The following is a 25,347-nucleotide window of genomic DNA, read 5'->3' as shown; positions in this document are numbered from 1 at the left end:
TATCATCAGCATCACCTGGGAAGTTGAAACGTTGGTATAAATGCAAATATTTATGCCCACCTCTGATCTGAACAAGAAATTTTGGAGGTTGGACCCAAAAATCTATGTGTTTACAAACTCTCTATGTAATCCTGATATATGCTAAAATCATCCCCCCCCCCTCTCTGTCTGTCTCTCTCTTTCTCTCTCTTTCTCTCTCTCTCTCTCTATAATTTGTAGGACTGCTGGCCAGGGTTCATCGTATTATTTGTATCTTTGTATGTAATATTTATCAAAGAGCTCTATTGTTGCTGTTTCGCTCCCTGCAGCTTCTCTGGTTAGTTTATGACTTTATTTAGTGATAACAAGAAAATTCCTATCTTTGTATATATTTAGCAAAGAACTGCATTGTTCCTTTTTTGTTCCCTGCAGTTTCCCTGGTTGATTCATGCGTTTATTCAGTAGCAAGAAGAAAATTCATATTTTCGCTGGAAGACTTACTGAAGGATCCACTAAATCATCTAACTAATTCAACTACATTACCTCCTTGAAAGTAATCCCTCCAAGGTAAGTTTTAAGCTTTCCTCATTCTCTCTGGAAATATATTCTAACATTAATACAAATATGAAAACGGCAGCTAACTTTTTCTTGTCCTCCCATAGTCAGAAGGACCACAGGGGGACAGTTGGGAGAACAATTATACCTTTTTATATTGACTACAGACATCTATTTGCAGTACTTTGTGAAATCCTGGCAACATAATTGTTTTGGCTTGCACTCTCAGTGAGTTTATCCAGTTGAATAAAGGAAACCACTATGCTTTTAGTGTTTACTATAGTCTGATACATTATCGGCACACTAATATTAGTTAACCTAGATGGGAAAAGGGATTGCTTTAAGGGTAAATTGGCAGAAGGCAGAGTCAGAACAAGATTTTATATGCTCTGCCAAATAGGGAACTACTGCTGATAATACACCTTTGGAAAAGAATAATTGGGAATTTCAGATTTTGTGCATGTGTTTGGGTTTATGTAGAAAATTATTCAAGGATTTCTGCCTTAAATTTGAGGTTTAGTCCATAAAAATATAGCTTTGTACTTTATCCTCAAAAAACACAGTTTCAGTAGCTAAGAACTGTAACTACACCCGAGACAGATACATACGCAATGTGGTGGATTTGTTGGAGTCTTCTCACTTTAATATGACAGTCATCCAAAGTTTGTATTCAGCCATGCTTTTTGTTTCAGCAATTGAAATTAAAGTTTTGTAATTTTGTCTTTGATATAGTATAAGTATTTCACTGTGCTGTATGAGGTATAACTGTTAAATCTTGAGCCATACTCCACACGTGAAGACAAGTCTTATAATTTTAATGTCATATTTGAAATTTGTACTTATAACATTGTATTATATTATGTATTATGTGAAAATAAATAGTAGATGCATAAAGAAGCATAACATTACTCTCAGATCTTAATTTTCCATGTTAATAGAGGAGAGCATGATAGATGTGTGTAGAGATTTCAGATCAATATAAATCACTTACTTGCAACATGTATTTCATTATATTTTTTTGCTCATATATGTGTCTATGTGTATACATATTTGTGTGTGTGCCACAAATATATTATCACAGAGAATAATGTGTCACATTTATTTTCATAATAATGCTTATTTTCTAAGGCTATTTTTTAATTCTAATTTAATTTTCTGTGAAATATTTACAAAATGAACTCTCTCATGCTCTTGGATTACAAATGTTATATATTGCTTTTGAACTATGCCATCATTATGCTATTCTGTCAGTGGGGTCTAACACAGAGCAATGCTATGTTGATCTCCCTTAAATTCATGACAGTGAACCTCAATGATGTATTATGATTATCTCATGAACAAAATTTTAACACCAGACAATTACAAGCATTATAGTATTTACATGAATAAAGATTGAAAAAGGCCACCATTTTACATGAAAAATAATTCTAATTCTAATAAATCCCTGATAATGTCTGTTTGCAGGCACTAATGCATCTAACAATTTTGAAATCAAAGTGGCTTAATTTCACTTGTAGATTTAACTACAATTAGATGCACTGATAATTTACTTCCTAGTATTAGTTTGATTTATTTTATGTTGAGAATAAGTCTATTTTTAACTTTTTCCCTTTTTTATTTATTGTTGTTCAGTTGTAGTTATTTTTAACTTTTTCATACACTTTGGGTATAACAGTGATTTCATGAGGCTGACATTTCCTCCCAATATTCTGCTTGCTTTCCAGTTGACTTACAGTCTTCAAAATGTCTGAAATTGCATTCAGCAATCTCACTTGGGATCAAGTTGTAATACTGGATCAAGTGTTAGATGAAGTAATTCCAATTCACGGAAGGGGGAATTTTCCCACATTAGAGGTAAAACCAAAAGATATCATTCATGCTGTAAAAGATCAACTGATAGAGCAAGGAATCATTGTTAAAGATACCCGACTGAATGGTTCCATTGCAAGTTACGTACTTGCAAGCCACAATGGAATCACCTATAAGGATCTGGATATTATTTTTGGTGTTGAACTACCAAATGATCAAGAATTTCATGTTGTTAAGGACATAGTTCTAGGTTGTCTACTTGACTTTTTACCAAAAGGTGTAAAAAAGGAAAAAATCACCCTAAGGATCATGAAAGAGGCTTATGTGCAGAAGATGGTCAAAGTTTGCAATAAGTACGATCGTTGGAGTCTCATCTCTCTTTCAAATAATAATGGGAAGAATGTAGAGCTCAAATTTGTGAATTCACTCAGACGACAGTTTGAGTTCAGTGTAGATTCATTTCAAATTCTTTTGGATTCCATGTTAGATTTCTACTGTGACAAAAATGCTAAGCTAGCCCAAGAATCCTATCCTGTTGTGGTAGCTGAAAGCATGTATGGAGATTTTCAAGAAGCAATGATGCATTTGCAAAACAAGCTTATAGCTACCAGAAAACCTGAAGAGATTAGAGGTGGTGGCCTTCTGAAGTATAGCAACTTGCTGGTTCATGACTTTAAGCCAGCTTGTGAAGCACAAATCAAGAACCTGGAACGTTACATGTGTTCTAGATTTTTCATTGATTTTCCTGATGTAGGAGAACAGCAAAAGAAAATTGAATCATACCTCCACAACCATTTCACAGGTGAAGAAAAGAGCAAGTATGAGTACCTTATGACCTTGCGTAGAGTTGTGAGTGAAAGCACTGTTTGCCTCATGGGTCAGGAAAGAAGACAGACGATCGATATGATTACCTTTATGGCTTTAAAAGTACTGGGAGAACAGAATATTCTACCCAATACAGACCATGTAACTTGTTTTTATCAGCCTGCTCCATACTTTACTGGTGAGGGACACTATCCTCCTTATTATGGAATACCTGGACTACCACCGCCTATTTTCTTTCGGCCATACTACCCAATGAACTTTTATATGCCAAATAATATGAAGTAAAAAACGTGCAACAGAAACTTTGCTTTAATTAAACACCTCTTAAAAAGCAGGTTTCCAAATTCCATAAAATTGAAGATCTATTTTCATTTTTGCATTGTTACCAAATATTTTCCATCAATTCTAGCCTGAACATTATAGTAAATAATCATCTGTGAACTTACCACTTCAAATGACTTTCAAATGTTATTGATTACCTATAATACTTTTAAGATACAATGGACCACTTAACATTATTTTTAAATATTACTACTGGTGACTTTCAAATTTGCTGTGACAAATATGTTAGGCAGGCCTATGTCTTTCATTAAAGTGTAAAAGAACAGACTCATGGTTTAAAATTGAAAGGTAAAGACAAATGCCAGCATTTGGTCAATTCCTTTGTTACATTCACTTCATTTTTTTTCTAGTAAATGTTACTGTCAGTGGATTTTCAATACTTAACAGAAATGACTAATTTCAAAAACAACAGATGTAGAAGACATTAAAATCCTGGACTTGCAAGCTTTTATTTTGTTTATCATTTAAATGGGTTTAGATACAAAATCTTACGATTGTTTGAAGGAACATTGGAAAAATGATACCGGAAAACACTAGGCATTAGTAATTTACCAACAATCAAGTTAATTTGTGGATTTGAAGAAGAATATCATCTGGCTGTAGAATTACTAATGTGACTAGTTATAGAGTTATCTTGATTTTCTGCCAAGTAAGTTAAAAAGAATGAAACTGACCAACTCTTGATATGAAAGCTTATCATCATCCATTACATAGAGACTTTAAATGGCAAATTGCCAAAACAGGCAGAGTTTTTAGTCATGGCATTTATCATTTTTATGACCTACTTGGGAAGCATCTTAATATATCTGGAGACATTCAGTATTAATAAATGAAAATATTTTAAAATAACTAAGTGAAGCATGTTTTTTTTATTTTGACCTTACCAAAGATAAGTTTCTAGTGTGCCATTCAAGTGCCTTCTATGTGAATTTTTCCATAACACCAATTTACTCAACAATTGCTTATATTCATCAGGTATGTGAATATCTACACATTACAGTCCATCAAATATACTGCCATCAAATCTACCAGTGGGAGTAAAACAGTATTTTATTTGTATAATGAAGAAAATAATCCATGACAAATATTATCTGGTGTGATAGAATGGGAACTGTCCTGAATGAATATAGATAAGGCCATCAGAAAACTTCAATATTTTTACTTGCTTCTAATTTTTTATAAGTATCCATGTCAGTTTTCACTAACAATTCCAAGTTTTTCCATCACAACATCATCCAGCAGGCATATTATGAGAATTTGTCACTTGTAGACTGTGCTTAATCTGTCTTCGCTGTATTAGAGTATGGGACACAAGAAGTATACCAAATATGGCATTTTCAGATAACCAATGTTTTTCAGATGTTTTATACCATAGCATCACTGCCTAGCATATATGTTATATATATTCATACATATATGTATATAAAATGTGTGTATGTGTGTATATGTGTATATATATATATAAAATAATTATTATTTTATATATATATATACACATATACACACAAAATCAGTCACACAATGCTGAGGCTTTAAAACATACGGATTCATCTCCTTGCTTGGCACAAATAAATATTTAATGAATGCTTTTTTAAGGAGAAAATTCAGTAATCTGTTGACAGAATTTATTAGATAAAAATGATTGATCTTTCTGCCTTAAGTATACTCTTTAGTGTTCAGTTTGTGAGAGTACCTAAAACTTGTGCCTAAAACTGGAATATATGCTGTATTAACAGAACCAAAAATTACTCCAAAAGATATAGGAAAAGTATGTAGGAATAAAAGAAGTATGATAGTGATGAGTTATGGGTAAAGGCTTAATATTCTCCAGAGTAGCATTTAATGCTGAATAAGCACAATACTGAAACTTTTGGAAACACCTTATCTCCCATATGCACCCATAGTTTCCTTTCATCCTATTGCTAATTTCAACTCCTTCTCTAAAAAACAAATTTCCCATGGTATTCTCCTAAAGCTTTAAATCCTGCTGGGAGAATGGCCTTCTTCCTCCTAAAATTTTATGCATGTGTTTCCATTATAGTAATAAAAAAAAGCTTACAATTGGCATTTAAGATTTTCTCCAGAAAGACTCCAAACCTGTTGAATGGAAATGGTATCACTAAAGAGGAAGCTATAGCTTTATCTCTCATGGCTTTCTTGAAATAGATACTACCACTAAGCTATGCTGTCCTTTGCTCCCAACCAAGCAGGAGGACAACATTAAAAAAACTGTTAGATATAGAATGTGTGTTCAATCCCAAATTGAAAAATAATGATTTATAAAATATTTTTTAAAATAAAAACTGGTAGTAGATAGCCATTGACATTTAAAATTTCTGTTTTAAAAGTTTTTTTTAAATGTTCATCTCCCTCCAGTAAAATTAGTCAACCCAAACATATATTAGTAGATATTTGAATAAAGAGTATTGCAAATGATGTTCTTTAAGCCTTACACATGACCTCCTTGAACAAAGGGATTTCTACATACATAAATACGGCTTGGGGAGTTTTGTTAGAATATTTAGAGACACAGTATTAAACACCTTAAAAAAGCAATGGTTGCTTAGGCAGTGAACTCCAAACAACTACTGTCTTATTGGAACTTTTCCAGATTTATTATCAGGTAAAATGCTTTCAGATAGTTTCAGCTAGTAAAAAATGAAAATTATAACAGTTTTAAGGTTAAAAATCAGCTTTTAAAAGTACCTTAAATACATTTGTAAAGTGAAAGGCATCATCTTCTAGGTATATAGTTTATATACTAAAACAGAAACCATGCCATAGAGGTTATCTGCTTTAGAAATGTAGAGGACTGTGTTACGCTGTCAATAATTTTACGTGAAATTCAGTGTCTGTTTACTTAGTCAAGGAAAGTACCTCTGTAGAATGGATATACACATTATAATCTTTACAGTTTACAGAAAGAGAGCAGGTAATTAATTTTCCTGAAAAGCAAGTTGTTTCTGGTTGTTTATTTTTATCCTCACCCAAGGACATTGCTTATTGATTTTAGAGAGAGGACAAGAGGAGGAGAGAAACATCAACGTGAGAGAGAAAAACATCATTTATTTGGTTTCCTCTCACATGAGCTCTGTCTGGAATCAAACCTGAGACCTTTGGGTTTATGGGATAAAACTCCAAACAACGGAGCCACATGGGTCAGAGCTGAAGAGCAAGTTTTTAATTCCTCCTCTTTTTCTTCTACCTTTTCCTTGTTTACTAAAATGATACCTCTCTGTGCTCACAGTGATAAGATATAAGAAAGAAGTGAGGTCTAGGGGCAATTTAATATGGCTTATATTATACCAAAAAATAAAATGGCACTTTTCCTAGTTTAGTTTTTAGTGAAGGGAGAGTCTGGAAATGTCAGACTTACTGACCCAAGATAGAATTGTGATCATAGATGGCCCTTTCTAGAGTAAAGCTTTGAAGTATGCATTGTGGAGAATTCAATTTTAAGACCACTGATTTTTCAAGGTTTCTCTAAACTAGGATATACTAACAACACTTTAATTCAAAGGTCATGATTCTAGAGATAAACATTAACTTTTCAGTTCTTTAAGAACCCTAAAATTCTGGGCAACTAAATGTGAAATTACTTACATGGCCTACTGTATCACTCAGAGTTCAGACTGGTGTAAGTATAAATATTTTTTAGTAAACAGTCAGAATCATTATTAAGCATTGTTATGTGCTTTTGTATAATTCTTGGGAATTTTTTAAAGTTAGATAAGTTGAATTTAGTTTCTTTTCTTATTTTTTAACTTTTTATTGTTATTCAAGTACAGTTGCCTCCATTTTCAACTAGTATATTTAAAAATTATAGGTTAAATCAATTAAACTTTTTTTAAAAGCCACATACCAATTTAAATTTAATGCATAAAATTATATGTCAAAGTATACAAACTTACAAAAACTGTTTAATTCCTATAGAATATTACATTAAATATAAACTATTAATAGATGATTTACCTTCACTAATTATAATGCAGTATCACATTTATTGAAAAATTTCAGTATATTTCATCTATTTCACTCAAAAATAACGTGTTGGAAATAACTGGTTAGATTATCTGAAATTTTCAGATCTCAGTCCATTCTGACTGCATGATACTGTCCTATGACTATTTTTTCAATTTGTCTTTAAGTTCCCAATTTATGAAGGACTAATGCTAAAATACAAGGTAGGATAGCAAAATCTTAATTGATCTTTTTTTATTGTTGTTCATTTACAGTTGTCCTTTAAATAAAGATATTCTGCTGTTTTAAAACAAATCCCACATATCTGAAAAATACATCTACTTTATATCCAACCACTGTTACTAGATTTAATTGAAAAATAAAGTTTCATTTTGACAGCTTGTGGCTAATTGTTTCATCTCACATAGTCCCTGTTTAGATTGAGTGAAATCGGTAACTTCTAGTTTGAAAAGTGTTTTTAGAAAGTTTTTTCTTTAGCCCGGGCTGGTGTGGCTCAGTGGACTGAGCACCAGCTTGCAAACCAAAGAGTCTCTGGTTCGATTCCCGGTTGGGGCACATGCCTGGGTTGCTGGGCCAGGTCCCCAGCAGGGGGTGCATGAGAGGCAACCACACATTGATGTTTCTCTCCCTCACTTTCTCCTTCCCCTCTCTCTAAAAATAAATAAATAAAATCTTTAAAAAAAAGAAAGTTCTTTCTTTAAAGTTCTTCCGTATGTTAAATGAAAGTTTCAACCTACAAAGCAAAGAATTAAGGCAATTACTCAAATAATTGTGGCCAGAAACATGTCACTAAGTAATTAACAAGGAAAAGTGGATTTAAGTTATGTGCCAGATCAAAAATAACTGTTGGATATGAGAAAAGTCCTACAATACCATTTCACTAGATGTGGAACAAGTCATCCAATAAAAATAAATTTAGTTAGATTTGAATTCAAAGCTTAGCAAATATATTAAAACCATAAGTTTTTATCTTAAAGGTGTGTTTCAAGCTTTAATTCAAATCTAATTTAATTTAATTCCAATTGTTTAGCATTAAAGAAAATATCAGTGGAAGGAATTATTGTCACTGGGTGGGCAATGGAAATGTAAACATCTAAATGAAGTTGCCCAGCACCCAGTAAAATTGCTGGTATGATTTCCTGCACTAAGTCAAGTAGACAGATGTACATATTAACTAAACAATTCAGCATTTTAAGAAAACTGTGAATATCAATACAGCCTTATGAATGTTTTAGGTGCCTTTTCAGCCTTCTAGTTTACATCACCAGTTTTAGTCTTTTACTGCGAAAATTTTGAAGTGTTCTCCAGAATTTACTGTGTTTCTGTAAATAAAAGCTTTAAGAGTATTAAAAATATTCCATTAAGTGATGACCGAAATGTCCAAGTTGAATGAATAGTGTATCTTTTTTTTAATGTTGACTATATGTTAAATCATATAGTTAATTTTTACATATTATTGCTCATTATAATGTGTGTACTATTTTGGAAAATGTATGTTACTGTTGACAAAAACATTAATGTTATATGAACACTTCAAGATCTTTTTGGTACTATTTTTAAATGGATGATAATTGTGCTCTTATTATTCATCTAATAGCTCTTGTCTTATATTTGCTTTGTCTCATGCTTTTGTGCACTGTGTGGAAAAAGCACTACAGAGATTGTATTACTAAATAAGTTTTTGAAATAAAAATCACTTTGTATTTTAAAATGTTTACATTATACTTTATTGACAGTTGTCCTGATTTTTCCCCCTTTGTCCCCCCTCCACCCAGCAGCCCCCACTCCCTCAGGCAATCCCCCACTATTATTCACATCCATGGGTCATGCTTATAAGTTCTTTAGCTGCTCCATTTCCTGTGCTGCACTTTATACCCCCAGGGCTATTCTCTAACTACCTATTTGTACTTCTTAATTCCCTCACCTCTTCATCCATTCCCCCACACCCTCCTCACATCTGGCAACCTTCAAAATGTTCTCCGTATCCATGGTTCTGTCTCTGTTCTTCTTGTTTGCTTAGTTTGTTTTTTAGACTCAAATGTTGATAGATATGTATTTTGCCATTTTATTGTTCATAGTTTTCATATTCTTTTTCTTAAATCACTCCCTTTAACATCTCATATAATACTGGTTTGGTGATGATGAACTCCTTTATCTTTACCTTGTCAGGGAAGTGCTTTATCTGCCCTTTGATTCTAAATGATAGCTTTGCGGGGTAGAGCAATCTTGGCTGTAGGTCCCTGCTTTTCATCACTTTGAATATTTCTGGCTGCAAAGTTTCTTTTGAGAAATCAGCTGACAGTCTTATATGGGAATTTCCCTGTGGGTAAGTAACTTATTTTCTTTTGCTGCTTTTAAGATTCTCTCTGTATCTTTAACCTTTGGCATTTTAATTATGATGTGTCTTGGAGTGGGCCTCATTGCATCCATCATAATTGGAACTCTCTGTGCTTCCTGGATTTGCATGTCTATTTCCTTCACCCAGTCAGGGAAGTTTTCTTTCACTATTTTTTCAAATAGACTTCCAATTTCTTGCTCTTTCTCTTCTCCTTCTGGCACCCCTATGAGGCAAATGTTGGACCTCTTAAACTTGTCCCAGAGGCTGTTTATACTATCCTCATTTTGTTGGATTCTTTTTTCTTCTTGCTGTTTTGCATGGTTGTTTTTTGCTTCCTAATGTTCCAAATTATTGATTTGATTCTCAGCTTCACCCATTCTACTATTGTTTCCCTGTAAATTGTTCTTTATTTCAATTAGTGTATCCTTTGTTTCTGACTGGATCTTTTTATGCTGCTGTGGCCCTCACTAAGTTCCTCAAGCATCCTTATAACTAGTGTTTTGAGCTCTGCATCTGAAAGATTGCTTATCTCCATTTTGTTTAGCTTTTTAAGTTTTGATCTGTTCTTTCATTTGGGCCATGTTTCTTTGTCTCTTCATTTTGGCAGCCTCCCTGTGTTTGTTTCTATGTATTAGGTAGAGCTGCTTTGACTCCCTGTCTTGGTAGTGTGGCCTAATGTAGTCGGTGTCCTGTAGGGTCCAGTGGCACAGCCTCTCCTATCACCCAAGTTGGGTACTGAAGATGAGCCCTTTGTGTGGGCTGAGTTCACCTTCCTCTTGTAGTTGAGCCTTGGTTGCTGCTGTTAGATCAATGGGAGGGATTTACCCAGGCCAGTCAGCTGCAAGGATTGGCTGTGACCACTCACCACCAACCCCTGCCATCCTTGGAGAATCAGCTTTGCAAGGGCAGGGTTGTGGTGTTCCAGTGTGGTCTGTAGCTGTCCACTGGGTGTGCAGGCCCGGGGGTCTCCCAGGAGGTGCGGGCAAAGGTCAGCCCCTACCTGTGTTCTGCCCAGGGCCTCCCTGTCTGAACTATAAAGCAATCTGAGAGACCTGCTACTCGTGCTGGGCTTGGGGAATCCTGGAGAATCCTGGATTCACACCCACACAGCAAAGCCAAGGTTTGAAGCTAGTCTGGCTGGTGCTAGTGGCAGGCCTGGGGCTCACTGAGGCCAGGTGTTGCTTGTCTGAGAGGATTTAGGAAGGTGTGCAGCATGAGCCAAGACTGGCCATTCATATGGAGGAGCAGTTCATAAGTTGGGTGGGGCAGAGTCTCTGGGTGTCTCCAAGGCTGGTCATACAGTGTTAGCCAGGTTAATGGCGTCTCAGATATGGTACCAGCTTGTTGGTTCTGTGGCTTGGTGGCTCTGTGGAGGGTTTAGAAAAGGGGCAGTGACCTCTGCTCATCCTGATGCCAGACACTTCAGTTTCTCCCTGTATGCCACTGGTGCCTTTCAAGCTGCTACCCTGGTGCTGGAGCTCAGAGGGAGTGAGTCTGAGTAGATGAGTCTGTGTGTGGGTTCTTTAAGAGGAACTGCTTGGGGCTCCAAGTTTCTTCAACCAACTCAATCCCTGCTGGTTTTGTAGCTATAAGTTGTAGGGACTTATCTTCCTGGCACTGGAACCCTGGGCTGGGGGGCCTAGTGTGGGGCTGTGACTCCTCACTCCCAAGATATCCCTCCTGAATTTGTATCTACCACTTGCGGGTGTGGGACCAGCCCGTTCTGTGTCTGCGCCCCTCCTACCAGTCTGGATGGCTGTGGTTTCTTTAATTCCATAGTTATCAGACTTCTATTCAACTTGATTTCTGATGGTTCTGAGTGATGGTTGTTCTATATTTTAATTGTAATTTTTTTCATTTTCCTTTTATTTTTTTTATTGTTCAGTTACAGTTGTCTGCATTTTCTCCCCACCCCTCCACCCCACCCCAGCCATAACCACCTCCCTCCTCCACCTCCACCCTCCCCCTTGGTTTTGTCCATGTGTCCTGAAAACCCTTCTCCCCACTGTCCCCTCCCCTCTCCCCTCTGGCTATTGTTACATTGTTCTTAACTTCAATGTCTCTGGTTATATTTTGTTTGCTTTTTTCTTCTGTTGATTATGTTCCAGTTAAAGGTAAGGTCATATGGTATTTGTCCCTCACCAATTTTTATGTGGTTGTGGGAGGAGGCAAGCCATGTCTGCCTATGTTGCAATGTTCGTTTTTGAAATAAAATCCCTTTGAAACAAGTAGTGTTGTGCCTATTTCAAAATGGGTAAATGCCTATTATTTCAAATATCACGAAATGAATTGTTTGCAGTGTGTTGAAAAAGTACTTAGAAAAAACTGTACCCTGAAATTTGTATGGAATCCCCATTGATAATAAGAAGGGACTGACTTTCAGTATAATATGGCTTTATATAATTGACTTTCACCATTAATAATAGATTAACCAACGGATAACACAAATTGCATAGCCTAATCATATAAAATTGTTTGTATTCATTCATTTATCCCAAACTTCATTTGATTTTACATTACTAAAATTTACTTATCTTCTCCCTCTCAAATAAATGGTATGCACAATACATTGGATAAGAACATAATTGGTTGTGAAACAAATAAAATGCAGAGTATCACTCAAGTGAGTCAAAACAGTCAAAACGATATGACACTGTGTTGAATCCTCTCTCTGTCTCCTTCTCTCTCTCTCTCTCTCTCTCTCTCTCTCTCTCTCTCATACACTCATACACATACACACACACACACACACACTACCATACATTTGGCACAGCCATATAGCATTTCTACTTAGGTCAATGTATGCTGACCACATATCCAAACAAGGATGTTAAGTGATCACTCTGTGGAATGAAAAGTAGGTTAGAATACAACATTTATTAGAAGAATAAAGAACTATGGTAAAAGTGATCAGGAAGATTAAATAGTACTAGATATGGTTTGCTTTCTACAGCTTTATCAACTCTGTAAAGGATTAAGTATCTTATGTGAAATCTAGAGCAGTATATCAGTAAATTACCCTTATGTTAAAGATGGCATATTTTCTCTATATAATGTAATTATCAGATTACTAAAGCTTAAAGTAAATATATACAATTACAATTAAAAAACTAAAAACCACCAACAGAATGAAGACAGTTTTTAATGCTATAATATGAATTGTGCTTTGTCTGGTACTTTAAATTTTATCAGAAAACATAGATATTATTCACTAAACTAAAAATAACCAACTTTAAATTTCTTAACAAATATAAGCCAAAATATTCCTGGTTTTGTTGCACAATGTATTCCTTGTAATTTTCCAGTGAAATCATGGGTGGTATTTAAAAAGGGCTCCATTGTATTCATATAATATATTTTATCAGCAATGTAACATTTTTACTAGTACAAATGAGACACATTTAGTTTGGGACCCCTGACAATGATGCCATTCAGGCGCTTGTCCTTCCCCCACGTTATTTCCAATGTTAAAACAAAGTAGAGACACATTATTGGTCTATGTGCTCTCATTCGTGTCCAAGTCAGGTCTGGTCCTTACTAGGAATATCTAAAATTATCTACTTGCATGATTTCTTTAAAGGTATAATTTAATTTTTCTTAAAAATTTTAAGAATAGTTTACATGGTTAAAAATAACTGAAGACAAAAATATGACAAGTAGTATTCTATTGCCAATCACTGCTCACATTCCAAGGTGTCCATCCCAGTTGTCTTTATATTCATTTCATATCCTGTGATGAATACTAATATTCATATTCTCCATTTCTAAAATCACAATTAGTTGCCATGGAAAGAACTACATTAAAATTATAATTTCAACAGCATGGTCAAACAAATTGGACAATGAAACAAAAACTCATAGACAGAGACAGCAGTATGCTGTTTACCAGAGGAAGGAGTGGGGTGAAGTAGAAAAGGTAAAGTGAGTTAACTACATGATGATGGAAGGAGATTTAGAAATCAACTACACTCTGTTCTACCGGCTGAACTATTGAAGGGACTACGGAAGGAGATTTGTCTTTGAGTGGTGGGAACAACAGTACAATATACAGACTATATAACATAGAAATGCACACTTGAAACATATATAATCTTATTAACCAATGTCACCCCAATAAATTTAATAAAAATACCTTTAACATACTGAAGAGTAAAGCTTCTAACAGAAAAAAAAAACAAATTGTGTCTTCTTTAGAACACACATATACCTGTTAAATGGACTTCACATTGCCTTCAGCTGTATTTTAGAGACTCCTTCCCCCCACCTGCACATATACAATGACACACAAAGGTAGCAGGCACTTAATACACATGTCATGGAGGAAAATCACCTCTATGGTTTCAAAGGGAGACTGAAAAATGATACAAATGAGAATGGTAATAGGTCATAGTTAAAATATTTAGTTGAAAGGGATCATCTTTTTGTAGGAACACAAGAGAGGAATAAAACACTGGATGAACTGAGAGCATTACCTAGTAATATTAAAGAAAATTATTTTTAAAAAGGCAAGTTCTCTAAGAAGAATTCTATGGGAAGAAAATTATATTCTTGGAGGTTTCTGATGCCTTCATAGATGCTAAAGGAAGATTAAAACTCACCTGAACAAGTATCGTCTGGATCTCTTCTTTTAAAACTCAAAGACCACTGTCTCTGGAGTGGTGACTTCCTTAATACACCCCAATACATAAATAAAATAAGTTTAAACATCTGCATTGGGGAAGCCCTCAGGGAAACTGTTAGGTATAGCTTTGCCACTGATTCAAAAGATTCAAGCCCCTATGCATATCACTGCATCCAAGCACTCCCCTCCTTACATCATCCAGATCAAACATGTGTATATCCCAATGATTTCCCTTCCGTGGGTTGTACTCTAAATAAAATAATATTATTAAAATATTAATCTTAATATTAATAAAATATTAATGCCCTATGGTATTATTATCTCTTGCCAAGCAAGTTTAATTCTTTTAAGTTTTCCTATATTGTGTGAAATGTCCAGGGTGAGGTCAGTAAACGTGATGGAGTAAGGAGTTCCAAAAATTCCATTACTATATTTCTTTGGTTTCAGTTGTTACTTCTTGTCTTTAATTTCTGATTTATTTAAATGGGCCCTCTTCCTTTTTTTTTCCCTGATGAGACTGGTTGAGTGGATAAAAAAGCTGTGGTACATTTACACAGTGGAATACAACTGGGCCACAAAAAAGAAGGAAATCTGAGGAGATCCAAATGGCTGCAGATAACTGGCACCTCCGTCCAGTTGCTCCCAGACACGGAGTGGACTTGCAGTCAAAACACAGAGCTGAGAGTAACAGTGTCTGTGAGTGAGCGTGTACACAGATGAGAGCCCAGAGAGTGCATAGCAGTGGGCAAGAACTGGCCAGCCCTGCAGGGTCCCCCAGGAGCCAGCGTACCTGGCTGTCTAGGCAGACCACCACCGCTGCCCAGCCCAGCACTGCTGGCTGCACAGAGTCCTGGCAGCTGTAGCTCGGCTCAGGACCCGTGAGCCACAGGGGCTGCGAGAGAAGGAGTGGGAGGTGGGGACTCCAGAAACAGCACCAGGGGGACAGGCAGGTCCGAGGCTGAGACCTCTGGAGGGACCAGGGTCAGCGCGCACACTGTCACCGCCTTGTGTTACAGTAGATGAGGGATTGTCCCAACACCATCCAGGAAAGATTCAGAAACTTTATGTAAAATTGTCGGAGTGCCTGTAAGCAGGTGGCCAGCCCTGACCATGAGAGACCCTGTGACTTCTGGGGACAGGGAGCACATGGAGAACAGGACCCCCAGGGACCGGTGCTACAGCGTGAGGGGGGTGGGCAGAGAGACCCTCTCTTAAGGGGAGCTGAGAGGTACCGAGGCCTGGGCAGGGACCCGGGCACGCAGGCCAGTGAGCACACGCGGGATGCAGCAGCATTGCTAACCACACAACTCAGAGGCAGAGAAAACACTGAACGGGAGGACCCCACCCAGCACACCTCCCAAGCAGGGGGCACCTCAGAGTGGAGAATTCCGGCCGAACCTCCCGTGAGAGAGCAGCGGGCTCAGGTCTGGAAGGCAGGAGCTGAGTGCCTGAAATTTGCTCCAGTCAGCCAGAGCCTTTCACAGACAGGCGAACCCAACACCCACCTGCTGTATTATAGGCTCCACAGAGTGGCCAGGTCAGGCTCAGGTGTCTCCTGCTGAGTACATTTCCTCAGGGAAAAGGAGAAAAAGGCCCTGAGCCAGACACTCTGTGCTACACAGCTCGTCCTTGGGCCCTGATGTACTAAACCCAGCAGAGCAGAGAAAATGGAGACAGGCACAACAAGACACTATCTTCTCTACTGCAAAGCAGATGAACATTCATTTCTTACCCTTCAAGTTTGGCATAATAAGGCACCAGGTTTTGTAACATAGTTTATTTCCAATCTCACATATAGTTCTTCCCTTCTCTTACTCCTTACTGCCTCCTTCCTCCCTCTTCATATATTTGTTCTAAACTCTATTTTCTCTCTTGCTACCCCTTGTTTCTATTCCAGCACTATTACTACTGTTCCCCCGTCCAGGCTCTCAAAACCATTTGAGATTGTCACTAGTCATCTCACATTCCTTCTCCCTTTCTTAAAATGCCCTCCTTCTCTCTCCACCTTTATCAATCTTTGCTCATTGGCTGTGGATAAGGTGGTTATTGTTGCATTTCTTCAGTCTTATTTCTAGATAGACACTACTTTTGGATTTCAAATCTCAAATTTTACCATTCCCTTCTTCTACTGCATTTTACCTTCCTCCTGCCTTCCTTTCCTTCCTTCCTTCACTCCCTCCCTTCCTCCCTCCCTCCCTTCCTTCCTTCCTTTTTGTTTAACGTTTAATTTTCCCTGACTTAGCCTGGTATTTCATTCCTGACTCTTAGTTTCCCTTCTCCCTCTATCCTGTCAAAATAACTTCTCTTTGCTCTAGGCTTCTCATACGCTTTTCTTTCTTTCTTGTTTCCCTGATTCCCAACCCACCTATATAAATCTTAGCTTATTTGTCGTTGATATTGCTGTGGTGGAACTACATATATTTTATTGATTATGCTATTACAGTTTTCCCCGTTTTTTCCCCTTTATGCCCCCTCCACCCTCCACCCCTAACCCTCCAGCATTCCCCCCATTTAGTTCATGTCCATGGGCTGTACATATAAGTTCTTTCACTTCTCCATTTCCTATACCATTCTTCACCTCTCCCCATCCATTTTATGCCTGTCAATTATGCTTCTTATTCCCTGTATCTGCCCCCCCATTTTTCTCCTCCCCCTTCGCACTGAAAATGCTCCATGTGATGAACATCTCTGTGATTCTGTTTCTGTTCTAGTTGTTTGCCTAGCTTTTGTTTTTGTTTTTTTTAGGTTCAGTCGTTGATAGTTGTGAGTTTGTTGTCATTCTACTATTCATCTTTTTGATCATCTTCTTTTTCTTCAATAAGTCCCTTTATCATTTCATATAGTAAGGGCTGGGTGATGATGAAGCCCTTTAACTTGACCTTATCTGGGAAGCACTCTATCTGCCCTTCCATTCTAAATGATAGCTTTGCTGGACAGAGCAATCTTGGATGTAGGTCCTTGCCTTTCATGACTTGGAATACCTCTTTCCAGCCCCTTCTTGCCTGTAAGATTTCTTTTGAGAAATCGGCTGATAGTCTTATGGGAACTCCTTTTTAGGTAAATGTTTCCTTTCCTTTTGCTGCTTTTAAGATTCCCCCCTTATCTTTAATCTTGGGTAACTTAATGATGATATGTCTTGGTGTGTTCCTCCTTGGGTCCAATTTCTTTGGGACTCCCTGGGCTCCCCGGACTTCCTAGAAGTCTATTTCCTTTGCTGGATTGGGGAAGTTTTCCTTCCTTATTTGTTCAAATAAGTTTTCATCATCTTGCTCTTGTTCTTCTCCTTCTAGCACCCCTGTGATTCGGATGTTGGAGCATTTACAGTCATTCCAGAGTTTCCTAAGCCTCTCCTCATTTGTTTGAATTTCTTGTCTATTCATTCTGTTCCCCTTGGATGTTTATTTCTTCCTCTTGGTCCAAACCATTGATTTGAGTCCCGGTTTGCTTCCCATCACTGTTGGTTCCCTGAATATTTTGCTTTATTTCACTTGGGTATCCTTCATTTTGTGACCAAGCACAATCAATTCTGTGAGCATCCTGATTACTAGTGTTTTGAACTCTCTGTCAGATAAGCTATCTCTTTGTTGCTTAGCTCTTTCCTGGAGTCTTGATGTGTTCTTTCATTTGGGCCATATTTGTTTGTCTGGGTGCACCTGGTATATTGGAAGGGGGCAGGGCCTTAGGTATTCAGCCAGGCAAGGCAACCCTCTTTGCTGCACTGTGGCGCTGCCTTTGGGGGGGGGAGGAGTCAGAGAGGGAACAATGCAGCTAGCTTGCTCTGCTCTAGCCTCACTTTCCAACCAACTCTCTTGGGTGAGGCTGGGAGTTTTTCCCACCGTGGCAATCCCCGCAGTAGTTTACAGCTAGCTTTGAGTCTTTAGTTTCCCATTCAGCCAGCCCTGCCTTGCCTATGAGTCCACCACCTTGCTGTGAGTCCTCTCAGCCAGCCCCACCTCGCCCATGTGGTCCATGGCCTTCAACCTCTCTACTGGGCTGCCCATCTCATCTCCTCCTACTGGTCTGGGTGAATGTTTCTTTAACTCCTTGGTTGTCAGAGTTCCATGCAGTTTGATTTTCTGGCAGTTCTAGTTGTTCTTTGTTTTTAAATTGGTTATTATCCTTCTTTTGGTTGTGTAAGAAAGTGAAGCATTTCTGCCTATGCCTCCATTTTGGCCAGAACTCTGCTTAGGAATAAACTTAACTAAGGGGTTAAAAACCGGTACTCAGAAAATAATAAAACACTGAAGAAAGATGTCAAGGAAGACACAAATAAATGGAAGCATATATCGTGTTCATGAATTGGAAGAATTAACGTCATTAAATGTCCATACTACCCAAGCAATTTATAGGTTCAACACAATCCCTATTAAAATACCGATGACATATCACAAAGATATAGAATATTTCAAAAATTTATATGAAACCCTAAACAACCCCGAATAGCTGCAGCAATTTTGAGAAGGAAGAACGAAGTAGGAGGGATCGAAACACCTGATATCAAACTATATTACAAGGCCACGGTAATCAAAACAGTCTGGTACTGGCATAAGAATAGACACAGAGATCAATGGAACAGAATAGACAGGAGAGCCCAGAAATAAACCCATGTCTCTATGGTCAATTAATATTTGACCATATTAATATTTGACAAAGGAGGCAGGAGTATAAAATGGAGTACAAATACCCTCTTCAATAAATGGTGTTGGGAGATCTGGACAGGTGCATGCAAAAAAAAAAAAAGAAAGAAAGAAACTAGACCACCAATTTGTACCACACACAAAAATAAACTCAAGATAGATAGATGACTTAAATATATGTTGTGACACCATGAAAGTTCTAGAGGAGAACATAGGCAGAAAAACTTCAGATATCCGATGCTGCAATATTTTTGCCAACATATCAACTAGGTCAGGGGTGTCAAACTCGTTTTCACCAGGGGCCCCATCAGCCTTGCAATTGCCTTCAAAGGGCTGAAATAATTTTAGGACTGTATAAATGTAACTACTCCTTAATTGTTAAGGAGTTGAAATTACATTTGGCCCTTTGAAGGCAACCACAAGTCTCATGTGGCTTCCGGTGAAAATGAGTTTGACCCCCCTGACCTAGGGCAAGGGATATAAAGGAAAGAATAAATAAATGGGACTACATCAAATTTGAAAGCTTCTGCATGACTAATGAAAACATCAGCAAAATGAAAAGGGAACCAACCATATGGGAAAACATATTTGCCAATGAAACATTGGACAAGTGTTTGATCTCCAAAATATATAAGGAACATATATGAATCAACACCAGGAAGACAATCCAGGTAAAAAATGGGCAAAGCACCCAAACAGACACTTCTCTAAGGAGGACATACAGAGGGCCCATAGACATATGAAAGGGTGATCAGCATCACTAATCATCAGAGACATGCAAATGAAAACTACAATGGGATACTGCCTCACTCCTGTCAGAATGGCCACCATCAATAAATCAACAAAGCAAGTGCTGGTGAGGTTGTGGAGAAAAGGGAACCCTAGTGCACTGTTGGTAGGAATGCAGACTGGTGCCGCCACTGTGGGAAACAGTATCAAATTTCCTCAAAAAATGGAACTACCTTTTGATCCAGTGATCCCACTGTGGGGCTTATACCCTAAGAATACTGAAATACCAATTCAAAAGGACCTATGCACGCCAATGTTCATAGCAGCACAATTTACAATAGCCAGTGCTAGAAGCAACCTAGGTGCCCATCAGTAAAAAACTGTGGTGCATTCACATGATGGAATACTATGCAGCAGAAAGAAAGGAGGAGCTCCTACCCTTCATGACAGCATGGATGGAACTGAAGAGCATTATGCTAAGTGAAATAAGCCAGGCAGTGAAAGACAAATACCATATTATCTCACCTATAAGTAAAACCTAATCAGCAAAACAAACAGATGAGTAAAATAGAACCAGAGGCATGGAAACAAGGAACAGACTGACAGGGACCAGAGTGGAGGAGGGAAGATAACGGGGGAAAGAAGGGGAAGGGTCTAGTCAAGGAACATGTATGAATGACCTATGGACATGAACAACAGTGGGGGATTGACTGTAGGAGTGTGGGGTAGCAGGGCAGAGGAGAGGAATGGGGAAAATTGGGACAACTGTAATTGAACAAAAGTTAAAAAAAAGAAGAGGTAAATCTTACTCTTAGCAACAGCATGGATGGACCTGGTGAGCATTACGCTAATTGAAATAAGCTAGTCAGAGAAAGACAAGTACTATATGATCTCACTTACATGTGGAATCTAGTGAACAAAATAAAGTCATGAATGAAATAGAAACAGAGACATGGATACATGGAACAGACTGACAGCTGTCAGAGGGGAGGCAGGGGGGGGACTAAATGAAAGGAGAGGGGATTAACCAAAGAACAGGTATGCATGAGCCATAGACATGGACAATGGTGAGGTGATGGCTAGAGCGGAGGGGGGCTGAAGCTGGGTGGAGATGGGCAAACAGGGGAAAATGCAGGGGGAAATGTAATAGCTAAACAAGAAACTGAAGAAAAAATTTACTAAGAACTTAGATCTTACGTTAAGTGTTTTTATCAAAAAATGATGATGACAATGACAAATAATAATAATAATAATAATAATAATAATAAAGCAGGAAGAAACTTTGAAGGTGATGGAGAGGTTTATGGCATAGATTGAGGTGATGGTTTTATGGGTGTTTACTTATCTCCAGATTTATAAAATTGTACACATTAATTACGTACAGCTTTTTGTATATCAACAAATTTTAAGTACCAGTTTGAGAAAGCCATGTGATATCCAAGTGGAGCTTACAAGAGACATCTGAACTGGAAGATAATTTGGAATCAGATAAGGACAGGTATTATTTGAGTTCAGAAAAGTAAGCTAGAGGTCACATAGCAAATTTGGTCTCAAATCCAGGGTCACCCTTGAGAAACAATAAATCAGAATTCACTAATCACTTTGTGACTTCCTCTCCTGCTAGTCTCTCCCTGCCTTTGAGAAACCTGTTCCAGCAGAGAGCAGGGCAGGGGGGCATGGTGATGACGTGGAGGCACTGTCCAATCACTGCTGGCGCAGCCATGGGATTATGACACAGAGCTTGGTTGCCGGGTTACTGCTGGAGGCAGAGAATTCTCTCAGATCACAGCAGCCCCTGCCAGAATCAGATGGTGCCTGTGAGGCTGAGAAACAGACAGAGCTCAGAGGGGACCTAAGAAAAAGGTATGGATGAATAAAATGGGGTCACGTGGAAGTGCCTCAACATTTGTACTGAACTAAAACATTTAAAATGTCGGTAAATAAAGAGGAAGATGAGGGAGATGAGGGGCATCCAAATACTTTGGCAATACCCACAAAAATTCAAGATGAGTTAATTCATGTAATCCAGATTTCTTTAATAACTATAGCTACACAAGTAAATAATCTGAATAAATGTGCTGAGGATATAATTGATGAAATACGCAAGGAGGTTGACAGGCTCTCTTTCAGAGTTGTGATTTTAGAAGAACATGTAATCCAGTTGATGAATGATATTATCTACAAAGATCAGAAGGGAGGATTGTCCTCGAGAATTACGGAATCACAGACTTCCCAAAGTACAACTATTCAGACACAGCAGGTATACTCCTCCAAGCAAGCACCTGTTCAAATGTGTGAAACGCACGATACTCATGAACTGACATTACCTATGTATAGGTCTCCTTTTTGCCCAGATGATACAGGAGGTTTAGAAGTGTCCCCTGATGCTTCACACCGCTTTCAAGTTTATAAAGAAAAGACTGTCCCTGGGAGTGAAGAAGAAAAGGGGGCGAAGCGCAAGCAAAAGCAGCACAAAGATCATCCCAGTAAACCAGCAAGCGTGCCTCAGACTCAACTGATGGAAGACCATGTTTCAGTGTACCATGTCCCAGCTGCTTGCAGAGAGGCCTCTCCTTCATATGTGGATCAACCAGATGAAAGTTCCTCATTTTCCAGTTTGCCACTGTGTGAAATCAATAAGCTTGTAACGAGAGCTGTAGGAGAAGTGATATCCAGCTCTCCCTATCTGCCAACGCATGGAGCCGGAGAGGTGAAAAATTCACTTACATACGTTAGATATGGAACTGGAAGGGGAGAAGAATGTAAACCCCAACCTCGAAATCATCTTCAAACAAAGGTGTTTGTGAGCCCTACGGCCCCAGCCTCAGCACCGTCACTGCCAACTGATTGGTTAGCTGCATCGAAAGCTTCGAAGATGGAAACTCCTTCCTCAAGCATACATCTGCCAACTCAACTGCCATCACCTGTTTTGAGAACCCCAGCAGCAACATCTGCTGCTGCTTGCCTCCCAGGTGTTCCTGACAGAGCTGTTCCAATTACTGCACCTAAAAGGGGCTTCTCCACTCCAGCAGTGGACCCTCTTCCGTATTATGTACTGACAATAGATAGTCTACTCGCACAAGCTGAAGGTCAGGGCATGCCTCCACTTCTCTCTTCTTCGGCAGTCACCTCACCAAGTGTTCAAACCAGGGCCACAGTTGCACATCTCGTTGGCCCTACGTCTGCTGTACGATCACCAACACCTTCAGTTACAAAATTATCAATATCTTCAATTTCATCATCGCCAAGATCTTCACTTTCACCATCACCGAGCTATTGTATTCCACCACCAAGATATCCTGTTACAGTATTGCCAAGATCATCCACTCCACGAAATTCAAGTCCACTCTCATCCATCTGTTCATGTCCACAATCATCAAGATCTTGGATTCCATCACTAAGAGATTCACTTTCCCTGTCCACAAGAAGTTCAGACAGCATGTGGTCAAGGTGTTCAGAGGCACAGTCATTAAGACCTTCAGCTGCTCAGTCACAAAGGTCTTCAATGGCACAATCGACCAGGCATTTGATTCCACCCCAACAAAACTCTTCAAGTTTGAAGTCAGCAAAACCTTCCACCCTACAGTCTTTGTTTTCTTTCGAACAATCACCTTCTTGCCTTTTAAGCTCATCAGGTCCATCAGTGACCCCAGCTGCACCAGCTCCAGTGAATGCTACCTTCAAGCAGTCTCCACCACCTCTACCAGTAATCGCTAAAGTAAGGACTGCGCTGATGGCAGCAATAAGAAAAGGTATTTTGCTCTACAAAACTGAAGATCAGTGAGTGCCAAAAGCCAAAATTGAAATTCCTAAAACTGAAGCAAGTTATACTGATTTATCGTTGAGCTGGGGACATAATTTTGGTCAATCAGTGAGAATAATTGGATCGAGAAAATGAGCAAATAAATAAATCCAACTAAATTGAAACTAATTCTCTACTGTCTTATTTCCCACTAGTTAAGTCATTAATAATGATTTGCATTTCCTTTAGAATAGATCCATTATCTTCTTTGTCCAAGAAAACTATTAAATATTTTCACATTTATCTTCACAGTAAATATTTTCAAGTTTTCTTAAATGGCATCATTTATTCAACAGAACAAAAATGTCTGCATGGGCAGTTCTTAAAATAGTTCTTAAAATATTTTTAAGATGACTAATATTGAAATTCTGGAGGTTACCAAGGTCTTTATTTCTGGTGCTGTTTAATACAGGTATCCAAAATGATTGCTTCAGTTACAGAGTGTATTCAGAAAGTATGTATGACACATACTTATCTATACCTCAAGAGACAAGAACCTCTCACCTTTCATTTCTGTTAAATAGCATTATTGTCTGGAGAGATTGTTATCTCTAGGAATTTAACGTTTTCTAAGTGAAATATTCAGAGTTAATAACTTTTATTAAATAATGTTAAATATAGTAAGTTTTAACACATTATTTTTAAAAGTAAAAGGAAGCCATAGGATCGAGTGAGCTACCTAAGATAAGAATATAAAGAAGGGATTCAAGACCTGAGCTCTGAGTAACTCTACAATTCTGAAATACGAGAGCTGGGGGATCCCCAGATGAAACTGAAGATAGATGTTCAGAAATATAGCAGGGGAACCAGGAAACTGGGTGCCAGAGATGGATCACAAAAGTCAGGTGTGAGTACTTCAAGGAGGGAACTCTATCTAACGTTGCACAGAATTCAAGTGAAATCAGAAATACTGGTTTTAGCAGCACAGAGATCTACTGACTTGGAACAGAAGAGTCTCAGTGGGGAGTCAAGAGGAGACAGTAATACATTTGGGATGGTTTGAGTTAAGGCACCAGGAGGAAGAGGGCAGACGCGCTTTCCACCAGGCTGGGTTGTGAAGAGATGAATAGAAGATGGTGCCTGGATGGGCAAAGAGTTCATTGGGAGGATGGGAGTTCGGGAGGCTTTTGTGTGTGGTGTAAGAAGAAGAGAGGAGGGGAAAGTTAAATCCTCAGATCCGATGCTGATATGTCAGTGAACAATTCCTTAAACTGAAACATCAAGGAACAAATATTTAGAGACATGGAGAGAAATATCAAAATTTAAACACTTAAATTTACCTACAAGAGAAAATCTAATGCATAAACAAAGGAATTTTAAACTACCAACGAGGAGCAATTTGCCCTATCAGATATTAATGCATTCTACAAAGTTAAAGTAGTTAAAACAGTACGTTTAGCACCAAACTTGTTAAAATATTTCACTAAAACAATAAGGACCCCAGAAAACATAGTCAGGTATATACGGGAATTGAGTATTTGATTAAAATACTATTTGCAATCAATATAGAAGGAATGCAAATTTCATAAATAATATTGGGGGAACAGTATAATTTCTTTTTTCCTTATTTTTAAATTAAATTTATTGGGATTACATTGGTTAATAAAATTATATAAGTTGCAAGTGTACATTTCTGTAATACATCATGTGTATTTTGCATTGTGTGCCCATCACCCAAAGTAAAATCTTCCTCTGTCACCATATATTTGACTCTCCCTTTACCCTTTAC

The 25,347-nt window shown here is 38.0% G+C and overlaps 2 protein-coding genes across 2 annotated transcripts; both read left to right on the top strand.

The window, feature by feature from the left end:
- Positions 1 to 2,277: 2,277 nt before the first annotated feature.
- Positions 2,278 to 3,453, top strand: TENT5D (terminal nucleotidyltransferase 5D). The gene has a single exon (XM_024574983.2). The coding sequence runs from the start codon at positions 2,278 to 2,280 to the stop codon at positions 3,451 to 3,453; it is 1,176 nt and encodes a 391-aa protein (XP_024430751.1).
- Positions 3,454 to 21,746: 18,293 nt separating this feature from the next.
- Positions 21,747 to 23,600, top strand: LOC128779992 (actin-binding protein WASF1-like). Its single transcript, XM_053917407.1, has one exon. It carries the CDS (start codon positions 21,747 to 21,749, stop codon positions 23,598 to 23,600), a length of 1,854 nt encoding a protein of 617 aa, XP_053773382.1.
- Positions 23,601 to 25,347: the final 1,747 nt, after the last annotated feature.

Source organism: Desmodus rotundus, chromosome X, assembly GCF_022682495.2.
Source record: "Desmodus rotundus isolate HL8 chromosome X, HLdesRot8A.1, whole genome shotgun sequence".
NCBI lineage: Eukaryota > Metazoa > Chordata > Mammalia > Chiroptera > Phyllostomidae > Desmodus > Desmodus rotundus.
This window is presented reverse-complemented; position numbering and strand designations above follow the sequence as displayed.

Bases quoted from the DNA above. Each gene is read 5' to 3' on its own strand.
- LOC128779992 (XM_053917407.1), top strand. From the start codon at position 21,747: ATGTCGGTAAATAAAGAGGAAGATGAGGGAGATGAGGGGCATCCAAAT.
- TENT5D (XM_024574983.2), top strand. From the start codon at position 2,278: ATGTCTGAAATTGCATTCAGCAATCTCACTTGGGATCAAGTTGTAATA.